The sequence below is a fragment of the Microcaecilia unicolor genome, chromosome 8, assembly GCF_901765095.1.
Source record: "Microcaecilia unicolor chromosome 8, aMicUni1.1, whole genome shotgun sequence".
Classification (NCBI taxonomy): domain Eukaryota; kingdom Metazoa; phylum Chordata; class Amphibia; order Gymnophiona; family Siphonopidae; genus Microcaecilia; species Microcaecilia unicolor.
In genome coordinates, this window is record NC_044038.1 from 156,195,836 (window position 1) to 156,214,976 (window position 19,141).

The 19,141-nt window shown below is 41.6% G+C and overlaps 1 protein-coding gene across 1 annotated transcript in view; it reads right to left on the bottom strand.

Moving 5' to 3' along the window:
* Positions 1-19,141, bottom strand: part of FAT2 (FAT atypical cadherin 2) — a 181,009-nt gene that overhangs the window by 76,059 nt on the left and 85,809 nt on the right. Inside the window, exons 6-7 of the mRNA XM_030211178.1 lie at positions 13,749-13,959; positions 4,448-4,587 (exon numbers count right to left, since the gene is read on the bottom strand). Of these exons, the coding sequence (XP_030067038.1) occupies positions 4,448-4,587; positions 13,749-13,959 (351 nt within the window). The remainder of the gene's footprint in view (positions 1-4,447; positions 4,588-13,748; positions 13,960-19,141) is intronic.

Sequence of the window (19,141 nt, forward strand, 5' to 3'; positions counted from 1 at the left end):
GTACAATAAGAAATAAATCAAACATGAGCAATAGACAATTACAGCAGTAAAAATATTCAAATAACACTACAAAGTATGATATAATATACCACTTACAATGTATAAGCAAAGGTGGAACACACAGATAGGTAAGAGAGTAAGAAGAGTTAGAAAGTAAGATGACTAACCTAAAGAAAGTTGCACATGAGGTCAAAGAGATGGTTAACATATAGGGGGTCTTTTACTAAAAGTTAGCTTGAGTTATCTGCAGCAGGTCCCATTTTATTCCTATGGGTCCTGCTGCAGATAACTCGAGCTAAGCTTTAGTAAAAGACCCACATAGATAGGTAATACAGAGTAAGAGGAGTTAGAAAATAAGATGACTAATTTCAAGAAAGTGGTCAGAGAGATGGTTAAATATTATCTAAACTAGGGTAGGAGTGGATAAACATGTCCTGCTACAAAAGCTACACTTAATCCAGTTTTGCAATGTTTTACCACCAGGCTTTTTAATAATCCCATAGTCACCACTAACAGAAAAGATGTTATCCAAAACATCTGGCAGTCTGTGTTATTTATGTAGCATGGAGATAAATTTTAATTGGCTCATATATTAAAGGATTCTCTTGTTTTTCTTTTCTTTTAAATGGTTGGACTACTCAGTTCTGCTTCATGGTTCACATGTCTAAAGAAGGTATGATCAATTCCTACCAGAGATGGTAGAAGAAATTCCCAACATTAACTTATCAAAAATCAGTCTCACTTACACCCAGATCCAGTTGCTGAAGAAAGGATTATCATTTGTACCTGCACCTTAATACAACCCACTTCAGACTTGAACTGATACTTTTTGCTTCAATAGGAAGTTGCAACTTATACATTTGTTTTTGCAGACAAATCAAACACAGAGTGTGAGCCATCCATTTTAAAAAGAGATTCTCACTGGCTACCACTGGGTCCTCAAGAACCTGTTATTTCCACTTTCTATAAATGTGTACTTAAAGACATCCAAGAACTTGAAGAATGCAACCTTAAAAAAGCTTCCATAATCTTTCAAGGGAGGAAGAACATACAGCAATGACAGCAGTCTCTAAAAACAGGGACATTGTAATCAAGCTAGTTGACAAAAGGGGTGACATTTTTGTCCTTGACAGAGAACAGTATATCCAAGAAATAGACAGATTCATGATGTCCAGTATTATTCACCTTTGAATGAAGACCAAACGCCAGGATTGCAGAAATAGCTCATAAAGCAGTACATAACACTACTAAGGAGAGAGATTTTTTACTTGTTCCTAATCCTGTTATTCCCATTCAACTGAAATACATAAATCATTAACTAATCCACCAGGACCTCCAATACATAAGTACATGCCATACTGGGACAGACTGAAGGTCAATCAAGCCCAGCATCTTTTTCCAACAGTGGCCAATCCAGGTTACAAGTGACTGGCAAGATCCCCAAACTTTTTTGGTTGGCAACAATTGATTCATTTTTTATCCATTACCGTCATCTGTACCACTGCACTAATACTACAGGGGTTTTACTTCAGCGCTATGATCATCTACGTTTTTCATTTTTGGCTTTTTGTTTCATTTATCTGTAGTTCTTCATAAGATTCATATTCCTTCAGATTTTCAGTTTATTTAGTTTTTTAATTTTGTTAGTTTAGTATTTGATTTGTTTATGGCATCACTACATTCATATTTTGCCACTTCCCAGAGGGTTAGTTCCCTTTGTGCCAGTAATCTGCCAGTCTCTTGTTCTTTGTGGCTTTCAGGCAGACTCTTGTGATTTATTGTTGTATTCAATGAGGATGAGTGTTTTACATTTAATACTGGGAAGGTTCGTTGTTCCTCATTTATAGACTTTGGTTACTATCCTGCTTATTTTCGAAGGAGAAGGGCGGCCATCTTCTGACACAAATCGGGAGATGGCCGGCCTTAGGAGAAGGCCGGCCAAATCAGTATAATCGAAAGCCGATTTTGACCTGCTTCAACTGCTTTCCGTCGCAGGGCTGGCCAAAGTTCAAGGGGGCGTGTCGGCAGTGTACCGAAGGCGGGATGGGGCGTGGTTAAGAGATGGCCATCCTCGGCCGATAATGGAAAAAAGGAGGCCGGCCCTGACGAGCATTTGGCCGACTTTACTTGGTCCCTTTCTGTTCATGACCAAGCCTCGAAAAAGTGCCCCAACTGACCAGATGACCACTGGAGGGAATCGGGGATCACCTCCCCTTACTCCCCCAGTGGTCACCAACCCATCCCACCCCCCCCCCACCCCCAAAAAATTAAAACACATTTTTTTGCCAGCCTCTATGCCAGTCTCAAATGTCATACCCAGCTCCATTACAGCACTATGCAGGTCTCTGGAGCTGTTTTTAGTGGGTACTGCAGTGCACTTCAGGCAGGTGGACCCAGGCCCATCCCCCCTACCTGTTACACTTGTGGTGGTAAATGGGAACCCTCTAAAACCCACCCGAAACCCACTGTACCCACATCTAGGTGCCCCCATTACCCTTTAAGGGCTATGGTAGTGTTGTACAGTTGTGGGTAGTGGGTTTTGGGGGGGGGGGGTTGGGGGGATCAGCACCCAAGGTAAGGGAGCTATGCACCTGGGATCAATTTGTGAAGTCCACTGCAGTGCCCCCTAGGGTGCCCGGTTGGTGTCCTGGCATGTCAGGGGGACCAGTGCACTACAAATGCTGGCTCCTTCCATGACCACATGGCTTGGATTTGGCTGGTTTTGGAAACAAAAGATGGTCAGCCATCTTGTTTCAATAATACAGTCAGGTATGCCGCTTTATGGGGCCGTCATTAGAGATGGCCGCCCTTATAGATGGGTGCCCCCGTTCGATTATGCCCTCCACATATACTCGCGTTCTTCTTCTCTCACCATGCTGATATTTTATTATGTTTTCTATTTGTAACAAACACCATTTGCACAATATTAGCCAGTGTCTGATTACATCAATATTTATTTATTTATTTTATTTATTTATTTAGATTTTGCTCACACCTTTTTCAGTAGCAGCTCAAGGTGAGTTACATTCAGGTACACTGGATATTTCTCTGTCCTAGGAGGGCTCACAATCTACGTTTGTACCTGAGGCAATGGAAGTTTAAGTGATTTGCCCAAGATCACGGAAAGTGGGTCTCATCTCTCACCTTTTCTCTGAAAGCTACGCATCCCACTCCTTTTCTGAAATGTATAAGCTATATGTTTATTCTTATTCAACTCACCTCGGGCCCTGTTTACTAAGCCGTGCTATAGGCGCGCTTTTTAGCACGCGCTAAAAATTAGCATGCACTAATAATAGAGACACCCATTTTATTCCTGTGGGTGTCTCTAGCATTAGTGCATACTAATTATATTAGTGCACAGTTATTTAGGGTAAGATTCATGCATTTGATATACTTCCTTGCTGTGGTACAACCAAAGTGGTTTACTTATTATATGTAGGTATTTTCTCTATTCTCTGGTGGACTCAGAAGCTAAGTTATGTACCTGGAGTAACTGAGAATTAATCCCTGGATTCTATAAATGGTGTTCATTGGGCACACTCCTGACATCTGCATGCAAATAAATTAGTTAACGAGCCATCAATAATTCATAATTGGCTGCTAGCAATCAATTATTGACATTAATTGCCACTAATTTGGATTTGCACATGGATCTGGCTGTGCACGATACTATTACAATCCACACCTAATCATCTCACGTGCAACCCAAAAAGGGGTGGGGCGATGGGAGGGTCAGGGGCATCTGATTGAATTACACATGGTATTATAGAATTTGGGGTATGTGCACCTAAGTTGTGTGCCCGAATTTATACCAGGTTTCAGCTTGTGTAAGTTCTCTTGTCCAAAGTTGGCTGTGAGAATCTTCACTAGACTCTGTTTTATGAAGGGTGCCCATCCCTGAGTGCACTTTATAGAATAGCACTGAGCACTGATTTCTCCCAGTGCCATTTAGTGAAACCAGTTCTAAGTGAGTTGCCCACAAGGAGTCACAGTAGGAATTGAACTTGGTTCTCAGTGCTAACCATTAGGCTACTCCTCCACCCCTTTTTTTGAAAGAGTGCCAAATATTTGCAAAGAGTATGCACTATTTAGGAAGAGTGCACATTCTTTCCAGATCGTGTGTGAATAGTGCATACATGCACACACTAGTGGAAAAGAGTGCACATGTTTCCCAACTAAGGATGGACAGCTGAAAAAATCTAGCAGGGAGCTGCTTATTGTTGAAGTATAGAGGATGATTTATTCAGGAGTGCTCTGCGTTATTTGGGTTTCCCCTTTCCCATGCCATTTCAGTTGAATGCACGTCCTTACAGAATTCTGTCTACCTCTTTACCACATAAACAGAAAGAAATACCAACCCCAGCTTGGGTTGCAGCTCCTCCTTGCTTTCCCCTTCTAACAGCACTAATAACTTCCCTATTTTGCCTATAGAAAAGTAAATATGTACCTGGGTTATGATGATACTTGATCCATTTGTGACCTGTATAGTCAAGTTGTAGTTTGACCTTTTACTTGCATTTAGGGCTCTAGCAATGACCATCCCACCAGTGCTCTTATCAATATCGAAATCCAGATCATCATCACCACCTAGGGATAAAAGTTTAAATAAGCTCATGCTGTGTTCTCACTTCAATCACAAACTGCACATGTGAAGGGCAATTCTATAACTAGGCACCCGCATTTCCGTGCTCCTTTTGTGCATAAATATACAGAATGTTAACACTAAGGAGTAAATTCAATAAATGGAGCTGAAAGTTATATGCCGGGATGGTGTGCACTGAGAGTAAATTCGATAATAGCAGTTCTGCGTAGAACAGCTGCCATAGAACACTAGTGAGAGTTCACAGTTTCACGCTTAGGCGTGTAGCACTTATACACCAAATTCTATATAGTGAGACTTAAGTTGTGCATACAAATCTGGTCATATTCTGATTTGCACACACAACTTAATTGGCTTAACAAGTCAATCAGTGCTCATAATTGCTACTTAACAAGCAATTTTTGACACTAATTGGCTTTAATTAGAATTTATGTGCACAACTTTCTAAGCGTGCTCTGTAAAGTGATGCATGCAAATTCAAAAATGCAGATCTTAAGAGGGGTGTGGCCATGGGAGGGGCAGGTATAGGTCATGGGCATTCCTTGAATTTACGCACAGTGTTATAGAATATGCCCGTTCTGCACATAACTTAGATGTGGGCATTTACAACAAGTTTTAGTTGGCGTAAATGGCTGCAACTAGATTTACTAAACATAATGCCGTACAGCGACTACCTGTGGCTGCCCTGATAGTAACCCTGCCGCCAAGACCCTCAAGCAGCAGCGCAAAACGCTGGCCACTGTTGGCTTGGGACAGAGGGGTGAAGACAGCAAGTTACAACACGAGAGTTTTGAGGTGTTGACGAGATAAAGATTATTAAGACTCTCATAGACTTATTACTGTAAAGTTATGATATCTTAGAGTATAACTTTGGCACACCAGTCACACCTGGAGTCTCTATTATTTTTCTGAAGTTTCTTTTATTTGAATAAATCACAGATAATTTACTCACAGACAGATGTTCAGAAGTGCTGCTCCGGGGCACAGAGACTCCGTAATCTGAGAGCTGTTGGAGGTGGAGATCTGAGGAGAGGTAGCTTTATTGCAGGGGAGAAAGATAGTTGAACAGGTAGAAGTGGTTCAAAGCTGGGTGACTGGAATGTGCGATATCTCATTAAGGAGGAGATATTTTCAAGGTAAAAAACCAAGTTCATTGCAGGGAGTTTCAGCAGGACAGGGCTGTCTGGAATAAGATGGTGCATGCTTCATGTCTCTAGCAAGATGGTGGAATGCCTCATGGCTGAAGGGACAAAGGGGTGTGTTGAGCCTCACACAGGCTCAGGGAGGAGCAGATAGAGACTAATGGGGACAGAGCCTGTCATCGGGTAGCAAGGGGTGGTCCTAGAGGACGGCTCTCGATTGGAGGGAGAGGTCATACCTGGCTGACCTCTCAGGACAGAGATAATAAGACTGAACAGGAAATGATAGCAGGTAGACACAGGAGCCAGGCTTGGCTGAGAGAGAAAAGAGGTCTGGGCAGCCTCACAACCAGTGGTAACTGTTCTTATTCATACAGACAAGTGTGGTTGCATTGCCTGTGAACTACATTACACACAATGCCTTGCTCACATATCTTTGCAGAGGAAACTACAACAGTGAAGGTCCTTAGAAATGAGAATAACAGTAAAAGCATTACACACATTTTAGAATCACCTTATAAACTAGTGTAAGGCTGTCAGAGGACAGAACAAAGATAGTAGCAGAAGAGTTTAATGCCGACAATGAAGAACAGGCACATGAAAAGATAAGTGTCCTTTTCACCATTATAGCTCACCATTTGATAAACGAGCTTGGAAATATTGAAATAAGAGAGTGAATTTACCGTGTAGGACTACAGTAATAACGGAACATATAGCATAAAGAATACAATTGAAGGTGCTTCATGTTACCTAGTACTGGAAGGATTTTTTTTTGGCCGATGATGAAGAGAGGTTCGAATTGATCCGTTTAAGCTCCACAGATACAGTGTATCCAGAGCTCTTTGAGGCCTTTTTCCTTCCAAGTAAGGAGACCTATAGGGTCAGAGAGATCCCACATGGACTCCAAGCTTGAGTCTATCCCAAAAATATAGGGAATTTTGTTTTGATTTATATTCTTGCGACTAGAGGAGCTCCGAGGAGCAAGAAGAAAGAAGAGCGGGGGCAGGCAGTGAACGCGGCTGCGCTGGAGACTGTGCTGAAGAAGGCTTCGGCTGGTGGGGGTTGGGGATCCCCGCCAGCCAAACCAGGGGCCCGGATGAAATTTGCCCATAGCTACACCCCTAGTCAGGGGAAATGGGCTGTAGGCATATTCTATACACCGCGTCTAAATTTAGGTATATTCTATAAGCTGTGCCTAAGTTTAGATGTAGTTTATAGAATATGTCTAGGTATTATTTTTTTGGTGCTGATTTTTTAGGCATCATAAATAGACTCTATTTATTTATTTGCATTTTGCTCACACCTTTTTCAGTAGTAGCTCAAGGTGAGTTACATTCAGGTACACTGGATATCTAGTCCATAACCCTTAGTATTCTGTAACTGCATAGCCATGCCCCTGACCTGCCTCCAGTTACACCCCCTAGGAGTTGCGTGTAACGGAAATTGCACACAGTGCTTCTAGAATAGCGACTGAGGTTGCTTGTGCATGCAACTGTTAATTGGTGCAAATTACCACCAATTTAAACCAATAATTATCTGTTAACTCCAATTAAAAGCCAATTATTAAATTAAGTAGCACATACAGCTGACCTTATTCTATAAATTATTCACCCAACTGTGCACGCAAAGGCCCAAATTCTGTATATGGTGCCTGAAAAATTGTTGCAGAAAAACCACGAGCTTAGCGCTATTCTATAAACGCCTAAAGTTAGGCATACTGTATAGAATATGAGCATGTGCCGTTCTTGTGCCTAAAATTTAGGTGCACCCATTTAGGCCACCTAAAACCAAGCCTAAATACCTGCACCAAACCTAGGCGCACATTGGGTATATTCTACAACACTGCACATAATTTTTTTAATGCCCATAACGCCATGGGGTTGGACTTGCAAGCACTTAATCAGGATACTAAGAATGTAGTGAGGATGGTTTGTCTCCCAAAGAAGCTTATCGTGGAACGGAGGTGCTCTGTTGAGCAAATCGAAAAAACTAAAGAAGAATTTCCTTTGAAACAGATAAGTGTCCTTCAACTCTCAAGGTTTTAATCAGAGACTATAGATTTGAAGTTAAATAATGTTCTCAAGTGAATGAAAATTTATATTAAAAATTTGAAAAAGTGAGGAGGTTTTTCAGACCGGTGAGGATGTTAGCACGGCACTTTTGTTGTTAAAACAGAGCAACAAGCCGAGCATCTGAGATCTTTTCCTTCCTCTAAAAAATTGATTTTGATAAATTAAACCAAAAAGTTTTCGAAGTAAAACAAGTAAAATCAGATGATCTTACTACTCTTTATAGACGTTTATTTACGCAATTCATCTGCTGTTCGTCCAAATCACAAGGGGACACGTCAGGGATGTTACTGGGGCAGGATTAGGGTGTGCCTAACACTTTGACATTTTACAACCATAATGGAACAAAACAAAAATGTCCAGGACTAAAACTAAGATGTTTTGGTCTAGACCTGTTTTCAGAATGAAAGAAAAGCATGAAAAAGTACTCTAAATGACCAGATGACCACTGGAGAGAATCAGGGGTGACCTCCCAATAACCCCCAGTGGTCACTGACCCCCTCCCACCCCCCAATACCCCCCCCCCCCCGTGGTCACTGACCCCCTCCCATCCCCCATAAATGTGAATACAAATATGACTTAACAGTCTCTATGGTTGTTTAGACACGATGTATGATAAATGCCCTGCTATGGATTCAAGCATTCTTAACTTGTCAAGATTGTTTCCCCCTATTTCCTTTGCCATTCTTGATATTTTTAAAAGAAGTGATAACTAAAGCAATCAGCATAGGCAAAAATGAAATAAGATGAATTACTGAACTACTGCGTGCTTCACAGGACAAGTCCACAACATGAAATAATTGGATGGATCACAGGAAACATTCACTTCTAGCCTCTCTAGAACTGAATAGAGCTAATTCCTTCAGTATGTTATGCATGATATACCAATCATCAGCCAGGTAATTAAACATCATTAACTGTTATTTAGGTGTCATTAAAACTCCAAGGTGTGGCTGGTTTACTTAAAGATTAAAAGCAATTTTCCCATTTCTTGGGACATTTTAACATACAGCTTTCTAATACTAGATGAGAACACTTGGATCTGATGCTCAATTTTTTGGTATGCAGAAAGGAGCAGACAATAACAAAAGATGCCAGAAAAAAAAAAAAGAAAACAGATAAGTGGCCTGATTCAATTTATTTGCCAAAGAGACACTATAAAAAAAAGCCTAAAAAAAAAAAAGAAAAGAAAAAGAAAAGCTTGAAGTAGGCTATCGGGGCCCTTTTACTAAGCTGTGTAAACATCTACGCGTGCCCAATGTGCGTCAAAATGGAGTTACTGCATGGCTACCATGTGGCTCTTGCGGTAATTTCATTTTTGGCATGCGTCCAATACACACGGCCGAAAAATAATTTTTATTTTCCGCCACACGTATCAGACGCGCACCAAGTGGCATTTGGCGTGCATAGGTCATTACTGTCTGGTTTCTGCATGAGACTTTACTGCTAGGTCAATGGCTGGCGGTAAGGTCTCAGACACAAAATGGATGTGTGGCAATTTTCATTTTGTCGCACAACCATTTTTCGGTAAAAATTTTAAAAAGGCATTTTTTGTAGGTGCGCTGAAAAATAATTCTGCGCGCACCCAAAACACGCGTCTACACTACCACTGGCCATTTTTCAGCACACCTTAGTAAAAGGACCCCTATGTTTCTCTACATTTTGAAATATTTGTTCTTATTTAAGACTCCATTATCTTTTGGGGAGAACATACATCTTCCAAAAAAATGATTTGACCGACCAGAAATGGCTCCTTGCTGGTTCAATCGCTTGTTAGGGGTTAACTGGTCATATTCATTGGCACTTAACCGGATAGTGAAGCAAAAAAGGTCCGGTTAATGCCCAAGTCAAAACCGGCTATTTTGTGGGTGTTCCTGGGGCGGAGTCAACTCTGCCAGTTAAATGCTAATATTCAGCACTTAACTGGCCAAGATAACCACGTAAATAAGACCACATAAAACACAGACCTATCTTTATGCAGTTTGCCATAGCTGGTTAATTGCTGAATGTTGTACTTAGAAAACAAGGAGAGGGAACAGAGTGAGGCTCTTCAAGAACAGACCAGAAATGCTGGAAAAGGGTGATGGACTTTAATGAATGATGGCTCAACAAGGTACCATGTTTCAGTACACAGGGTGCCTTCCTCAGGAGTCTTAGTTTATGTTTCAAAAAACTGGGTCTTCAATAGTGGAATCTGAGAAGAGGTGGTCTTTAAAAAGAGTCTTGGTGAATTCTGTTGCTTCTGTATGCCGCTTCTTCTTTTTTTTTTTTTTATGGCTTCACAGAAGCATACAGAAGCAGCAGAATTCACCAAGACTTTGGTTGAATGTCTCAAGGAATTCAGATACGTTACTTAGTAACATAGTAACATTGTAAATGACGGCAGATAAAGACATGAACGGTCCATCCAGTCTGCCCAACAAGAAAAACTCATTTTACATGGTATGTGATACTTTATCTGTATACCAGAGTTTGATATGTCCTTGCTATTCTCAAGGTACAGACCGTAGAAGTCTGCCCAACACTGTTCTTGTACTAAAAGTTCTGAAGCTAACGTTGAAGCCCCTTAAAATTTACACTCCAGCCCATCCATATCTATTCAGTTACAATCAGGGTGTAGACCATAGACGTCTGCCCAGCACTGGTTTTGCTTCCCAATTACAGGCGTTGCCACCCAATCTCTGCTAAGATTCTGTAGATTCCTTCCTTCTAGACAGGATTCCTTTGTTTTTATCCCAAGCATGTTTGAATTCCATTACCGTTTTCATGTCCACCACCTCCCGCGGGAGGGCATTCCATGTATCTATCACCCTTTCCGTGAAAAAATACTTCCTGACATTACTCTTGAGTCTGCCACCCTTCAACCTCAATTCACGTCCTCTAGTTGTACCACCTTCTCGTCTCCGGAAAAGGTTTGTTTGCAGATGAATACCTTTCAAATATTTGAACATCTGTATCATGTCACTCCTGTTTCTCCTTTCCTCCAAAGTATACATGTTCAGGTCGGCAAGTCTCTCCTCATATGGTTTGCAATGCATATCCCATACCATTTTTGCAGCTTTTCTCTGCACCGCTTCCAGGTTTTTTACATCTTTAGCAAGATACGGCCTCCAAAACTGAACACAATACTCCAAGTGGGGCCTCACCAATGACTTGTAGAGGGGCATCGACACCTCCTTTCTTCTGCTCGTTATGCCTCTCTCTATGCAGCCTAGCATCCTTCTGGCCATGGCCATAACCTTGTCACATTGTTTCTTCACCTTCATATCCTCTTTGATACCATTGTGATATCACAGACCATATGCACCAATGTTATTCAATGCATAGAAGTTGATTTATTTCTCTCCTGTGTATGTGACTGTTCTCAGAGCTTCAGGGAACACAAGGGCAAGTGGTTTTGCTTGTTGTGTACCTGACAAATCCTACCAAGTATGCAGCATTATGTTAAAGTCCCACTACTGTTTCTCTGTAAACCTAATATCATTGGCAGCTTTTCCTCTGATGATAATTATATCCACAGGATTATTAGATTGCAAAGGCAAAGCAAACATAGAAAAGCTTCAGAAATGCAGGCATAAGGCAGCCAAAAAATGCACCCAAGGAATAGTACTGCAAAAGAACTATTTCCTTGGCAGGCCAGAAGATTGATGAAAGACAAGGTCTCTGTTGCTTGTATTTGCTTTTCATTATTTCTGCAACATTGCTCCTGGGTTGCAAAGTATGTACAAACAGCTAGCTGAGCCTGCTAAAAATGTCTCTTCTCTCATCAACCAAGATAGGGCAAGAGTCGATCAGGGAAATGCATGCTGGAATTGTAGTCCTGCTTTCCCTGTTCTGGACTAAGCATCACTATGTACTGAAAGGGATCTAGGAAAATCTGAGCAAGATATTTAAGGCTGAGTGTCTTGTCTGTCTGTCATGACTAGACTGTGAGGTGGAATTAATAGGGAATTTCCATTAAGGGGTTCATTTATGAAGGGAAAGGGAAATGGGACTTGATATACCGCCTTTCTGAGGTTTTTGCAACTACATTCAAAGCGGTTTAGATATATTCAGGTGCTTATTTTGTAGGAACTTGAGTGTGGTAAAGAGAATGGGCTAACCTCTACTTCTGTAATTGTTAACAGTTCTGATTAGATTCTCAGGTGCCAATGGGACTATTCTTGAAAGAGACTACAGAGAAAAGCAAATTCTACTACTATTTGGGTTTCTGCCAGGTACTTATGACCTGGATTGGCCACTGTTAGAAACAGGATACTGGGCTGGATGGATGGTTCTCTCAGCTTTGAAACCAGCTGCTAGTTAAGCAATATTAATGATATCAGTATGACCAATGATATTTTGCATTGGACAATTTAAAAAAAAAAAAAAGTTACAATCACAAAAGTTTTTGAATTAAGTGGATGAAACAAGTGGATTTTTTGAGAAAAATTGAAAAATCTGGATCGATGAAGTTTTGCACATCGCTGCTCTTGAAAGCTGAATAAGCGGCGTTGATGCTGTGAATTCTGATGATCCCTTAAATAAAAATACCAAAATTTGAAAAAGAGATAGAGTGAGACAAAAGTTTGATGATGGTTGTTTTGATATGTTGTTCACTCTGTCCTTGCATGTAAATGATTAAGTGCCTGGGACCGTATTTATTACAATTAGACATGAGCATTCACACCAGTCATTCAGCTAGTGTAAGTGCCTGAACCTAAAGTTAGGTGTGTAACTGGGGACTTACACTAGGATTATATAACGGCAAATGTACACAATTGCTGTTATAGAATTTGAACTAAGGGTTCCTTTTACCAAGCCCAGTGCTAGGAGCAGGGGCCATTTTTCCCTTGTGCCAGGGCCCTTTTTACCGCAGCGGGTAAAAAGACCCCCTTAGTTCAAATTCTAGAATGACAATTGTGTGGCAATGCGATGGGGATCCCTTACCACCATCCACTGAGGTGACAATAAGGGCTCCTGCATTAAATGAGTGGTAACCAGGCAGCATGTGGTGATGCTTGATTACCGCCGGGTTACTGCCACGCAAGCCATTTCTGGGGGGGGGGGGGAGTTCTTTTTCCCCCGGAAATGCCGCGCATTTGTGGTGGGACTACCGCTAGTGGCCAGGTTGGGCCAGTGGTAGTCCTAGAAAAGCAAGCGGTAAGCCCGCATTGGGCTTACCGCTGCTATGTAAACAGGCCCCTAAGTGTGCAGCATCTCAGTACTTAACTTTAGGCAACCAACAAAGAATTACCCTCATGAGGATATTACCTCTAACTATCCAGGATTTTTTAAACCTTCCAGAGCCAGTATTTTTAAAACATGCTGAACGCCTTCAGGCTCAATATTAGGTGGAATAATAACAACAATCTCCCCCAGTAACACATGAGAATATGAAAATTATGCAATACAAGGAAATCATGGAGACAAAAGTTATATGACTGTTGGAGCTCATCTCTCAGGCTGCAAGTAAAATCTGTACAGGCAAGTCATTAATGGAAACACAGTGACAGGTGATAAGGGGCAGGGGAAGAAGGAAAGGAGTGATGGATAGAGAAAGAAAGAAAGGGTGGACAGGGAAAGGAGACTTGATATACTGCGTTTCTGAGGTTTTTGCAACTACATTCAAAGTGGTTTACATATATTCAGATACTTATTTTGTACCAGGGGCAATGGAGGGTTAAGTGACTTGCCCAGAGTCATAAGGAGCTGCAGTGGGAATTGAACTCAGTTCCCCAAGATCACATACCAGTGCACTAACCACTAGGCTACTCCTCCACTCATAAGAGAGAAAGGAGGGGGTGCTATGTTCTCACTCCCAACCTAATACCTCATCTTCAGCACACACTTTCCCCCGCCTATAAACTTCATTCCTTAAGTGCTGGTCTTAATATGTTGAGATTTTGTTTGAAGTCATTACTCAATGTCCAACTAATGTTATTAACATGGCCGACTTACCAATGATATCAAACCAAAGCTGCCTGCTGCTGCTTTCGGTGCCGATCACTCCGACCATATGATTCACGGGATCTGTTTCCATGACTGCAAAATTAAAATAGGGCTCATCCAAAGCCCAAGGATCACTGGAGGGGTCCGGTTTGGAAATCCACTTAATGTGCAGTCTCACACTAGAAGACAGTGGGGGGCTTCCACTGTCTGTTGCCCTGATCTGAAATGAAATCAATATCATATCAAATCTTTCTGAGCAAACTAAAAATTAGGGCATCAGGAACAAGGGGGATTGGGGGGGGGGGGAGCCATTCCCTAGGTAAAACAATGTTTTAATTGTGAAAATGTGTTATTTGGAGACTGCCCTCCCTTTGTGTAAGAAAAAGTTAATATGCTGTTCCACAGCAATACTGCTTTTTCCTCTGAGTACAGGGCTGGGGCAGGGATTCAAACAGCTCATGTACGTTTGTATTTCCAAAGCTACACATGTTGGCTTGTTTGAAAACGTATGCGCAGAAGAAAGAGGCACAAGTGTCTGTACAAAATTTCCCTTCAGCAATTGTCTAAGTACAGTAGGACGCCGATTATCTGGACTATCCTCTGCAAGGGGTGGTCCAGATAATTATAAATCCGGATAATTGGATATACTTAATTTTTATCAAGAAAACACAATCACAGCATTTTATGTTGAACATTAGTTTTATTTTCAACAATAAGCTGGCGGAAAAAAAAGTACAAGCTACAGTACAGTACTGTACATACAAAACTGTATTTCTATTTAAAAAGGGAAATACACTGTAATAAAGTACAATACAGGATTTAAAAGTAAAGTACGTACAGGTAGGGGTGTGCTGGTAAATTGTTAACAGGGGGCTCTCTCTCGCCAGCAAAGTAAAAGAGAATTCAGGAGGGGCCCAAGCCCACATTTTGGGATCCATTTGTTAAAGTAGCCATGGAGAACCGGCTCCCAAAATTCTTAAAAACTTAACAAACGGCTCTCGAGAGCCTGTGAGAGCCTGCTCCAGCACACCACTGCGTACAGGTATTGTATATACACTACTGTACACTAAAAAAGGAAGCAATTCTTAATTGCTTTAAGTCCAGTTTTCATTTCTCTGCTGCAAGAGTACATAGTTTTTCAGACAAAGGAGCTGTATCGCATTGCTTTCTTCCTGCTTTTCCAGCCAAGCCATTGCTGTATTTAAACATTCAAAGGCCTCTGCATGTGTCGATCCAGTATCTCCTTGGTCTCATTGCATAAAACGGGACTTGTGTTAAAATAGCACAAATTAGTGGTAATATAACATGTCTTAACAGTAGTCCATGTTCATAACTTCACCCCCTAGGCCTTTGTTTTAAAAGCATCTCCACATGTAAACAGCAGCATTTACACATGTAGATTGCATACACTGTTCCCTCCCCTCTAGGCTGTGCAGAAGTCCTCCACCTACAGTCCTGCCACTGGGGGGGGGGGGGGGGGGGTGCTGCCTCACTATCACATTTTCAATAGTGAGAGACAGGCAAGCTGTACAGGACTTTAGGGACCCTGCATATCCCTAGTGAGTGAAAACACATATTGAAGCAGCACCCCCCACTGGCAGCAATGCAGTTGGAGGACTCCCGCTCAGTTTTGAGGGAACAGTGATTACATACATGTATAAATGAGGACTTCAGAAACCCACTATTTGCATGTGGAGATCCACCAGGATGCAGTCATTTCAAGTGTCGTGGCTTGGACAGGCCACAAATGGTCACATGTATTTCCCCATCTTAGACAGGGAATACAAATCTATCTAGAAATATTTGTAGGGTTACCATATTTTGTCCCCCAAAAAGGAGGACACATGCCACGCCCCACCCCACCCCCTTTCACGTCCCGCCCCACCCCTTTCACACCCCGCCCTGCCCCCTTTGATGCCCTCACTCTGCCTCCTGTCACATTTTCTCCTCCCCCCTGTCACACACCCCATCACTCCCCCTCCCCAACATCCCCCTCCCCTTACTTTACTACTGCCCTGGTGGTCTAGTGACCTCTTTGGGGCAGGAAAGATCCCCCTCTTTCCTGCCCGGAGCGCTGCCCTGCATGCATCCTTCCTGTTCGTGATTCCAGCACGCAGGAGTAGGAGATGACAGATCAAGGCCAAAGGAGTAGTCAGACACAGGCAAGAAGGTACCGGGGCAGCACAAAGTATTTTGGGGGGGGGGGATTGTGTTACGTCGGCGGTTCAGGTGGGGGCAATCCAGGTTGGGAGGGGGCGGTCCTGCCCTGGGCCCGGCAGTGTCTCTCAGTGGCCTTGACGTAAAGGTTTTTGAAAAGTGCTTCATTTGGTCAGGTCTTGATACAAGGGATTAAAGTAGTAATTCTCCTTAATACCCCAATGTCCATTTCTGCCTCCAAAAAAATATGTATATATGAAAATCAAAAACTGTGGTCTCACTAGTTAATTTGCACTCATATGTATAGGTTAGTAAAATGGGCAGTTACTCTTGGAAGTTATGAAATCCTCACTTACATGTGGAAGATGTGTTCTGGAGAGCCTTTTATAAAATACAGAGAGAACTGAACATGTCCCAAACTTGACATCTCAATTCTGATCTCTACGACCTATCTAGTTAAAGGCCTGATTGTTAAAATAAGATTATTGCATCACTTATCCTAACATGACTCTTTGCTACTAAGTTTGCAATTACTGTATAGCTGTTTGAATTTTCCAGAAAAAGAAAAAAAAAAAAAAAGAAAAGTCCAGGCTGAGTGGAGGCACAATGCCGTGAAGCTCTACAGTTCCATAAAATACTAATGCAAAATGCAATATGGCAGTAAAATACAATTTTATGTTAATCTCTGTGTTTACTTAAGAATTAATTATATCATAAATTTTGTGTGACATCTGGTGCATAACTTTCCTTATGGAAACTTTACATCAGCCCAAACAAATTCTGTAGTGGGTGGGGTCTCATAACTCTTTTATGCTAATTGTCAATACAGAGGAGTCAGTAGGGATCATGGGAACGATTCACTACTTATTTCATGATGACCTTTTAATGCACCCAAAGTCAGGGAAATGAAAGGAGGAGGTACCGACACTTTAATGTACATAATTATTTGCAAAACTATGTGATTTTACATGTTCTATTCGCTGTAATGCCAAGAACAGGCCATCATGACTGATGTGATTTCCAGAGAATACTTAAGCAATGAAACATAGGTGCCTGTGCTCAGTTCTATAGCAGGGAAGGATCACACTTTATACTTATACAGTATTGGTCCAATATTTGAAAACACTTACCTGGACAGCAACAGCTGAAAATTCGTACAGGATGATATGGGGAAGAGAGAGGACAGTGCATGGACGTTAGGCCTAGCTTTATGGATAAACTGCAATATTCAGCCACTATCGAGATAGCTCTGCAAATAGGACACCAAAAAGGGTGTCCATATAGCTAGTCAGCACATTACTAATATTCAACACTTTCATTTCTGCAAATAGCATCAGTGAATAAACGTGGACCATTTCAACAGTGCAGCCAGTGCTTTAAACAAACACTGACCAAGACACTTGTATATTTCTCCCTTTGCACCTGAAACTGTGGACCATACAAACTCCTTACACTAATCTTTAGCTTTTCTTTAAAGATCTTTAGCATCCTGTAGCATTTTTTATCTCCCTATTGGTTTGTACATTTGTCAGCCTCTACTTTTGCTGTTTTGTTTTGATTCTCCATGGAGGCTCCTCCTGTTTTCTTGGATTTGCATTTTTTGTCATGCATATACTTTCATACAGGCTGATATTTTATAAGAGGCGATTTACATGCATATAATACACAAACAACCTCTAATTGTAATGTATCTGTTCATTTAAGAAATGAACTAAAACATATCCTCTCAAGAAACCCAATGACTATTCCATACGCACTAATAGATATCTTGCCAACCACTGTAAAACACAACAACATACAACCTTGTAAATGTAATTGAATCAATGTAATCTCTAACAACTGTTAAATGCAAGCCACATTGAACCAAAACTCATTTTTGGATAATTGTGGGATGCAAGCATGAAGAAATAAACACAGTATGTGGCCACAAATGCGCAAAAAATGGTTTTATAAAATTACCTCCAATGGGCCCAATATTCAGACTATAGGAGTTAGTTAGGTTGACTCCCGCGGTCAGTGCTGAGCCTGGATTTTCAATGCCGTGACCAGCATTGAATTTCCAGTTTATTTTTAGCAATTTCAACTTAACTGGCCAATTCAATATTCAGCACTGGCTGGTGAAGTTGAAGCTGGCCAAAAATAGGCCTGCTATTTTGGTGGTCGAATTTAGCTGCCAAACGTAGCTGGCAATATAGCCAGTTATTCGCTAAGGGGTCCTTTTACTAAGGTGTGCCAAAAAGTGGCCTGTTCTGGTGTAGACGCCTGTATTGGACGAATGCAGGTTCACTTTTCAGAGCACCTGCAAAAAAGGCCTTTTTTTTTTTGGCCGAAAATGGACATGCAGGAAAATGAAAATTGGCACGTGTCCATTTTGGGCCTGAGACCTTACCGCCACCCATTGACTTAGCAGTAAGGTCTCACGCGCTAACCGAGTTGTAATCGTCAGTGCATGTACAATGCCGATTACCGCCCGGTTAGCACTGCATGCCAGAAAGTTTCTGGCACCCATAGTGGGCCCATGTAAAAAATGAAATTACTGCCTGGGGCACACAGTAGCTGGTGGTAGTTCCAAATTGGCGTGCGTTGGGAGTGCGTAGGCACCTATGCAGCTTAATAAAAGTGCTGACCATGAATATTCTGTCAAAAATAAATGGCTTTTGCTTTCTCCAATATTACTGTTCAACTAACAAAAATATGTATAGGAGAATGTATCTAGAAACACTTGTAAATTGCAACCGAGGTAGAGTCTCATACTGCTTGGCACGGCTCCTCACATCACTCCCATGGTGAATCTGTGCTCGTGCATTGAACTTTAATCATTGACTCAAACCTCCTCCATCCTATGTTACAACTATTCGCAATTCATTTATCATACTATGCTGTTCACTCTTATGCATAGATATATTCCAAAGACACTTAGCTTAACGAGCTGGTGTGCTCCACTTTCCAAACTGGTGTGCCTATATACCCCGACAGGTGCCTGTTTCGCCACGTTTCAACAGAGGGGGTTCCCACACCATTTAGCTATGAGACACACAATAGCTAAATGGTGTGGGAACCCCCTCTGATGAAGCGTGGCGAAACAGGCACCTATTGGGGTATATAGGCACACCAGTTTGGAAAGTGGAGCACACCAGCTCGTTAAGCTAAGTGTCTTTGGAATATATCTATGCATAAGAGTGAACAGCATTGTATGATAAATGAATTGCGAATAGTTGTAACATAGGATGGAGGAGGTTTGAGTC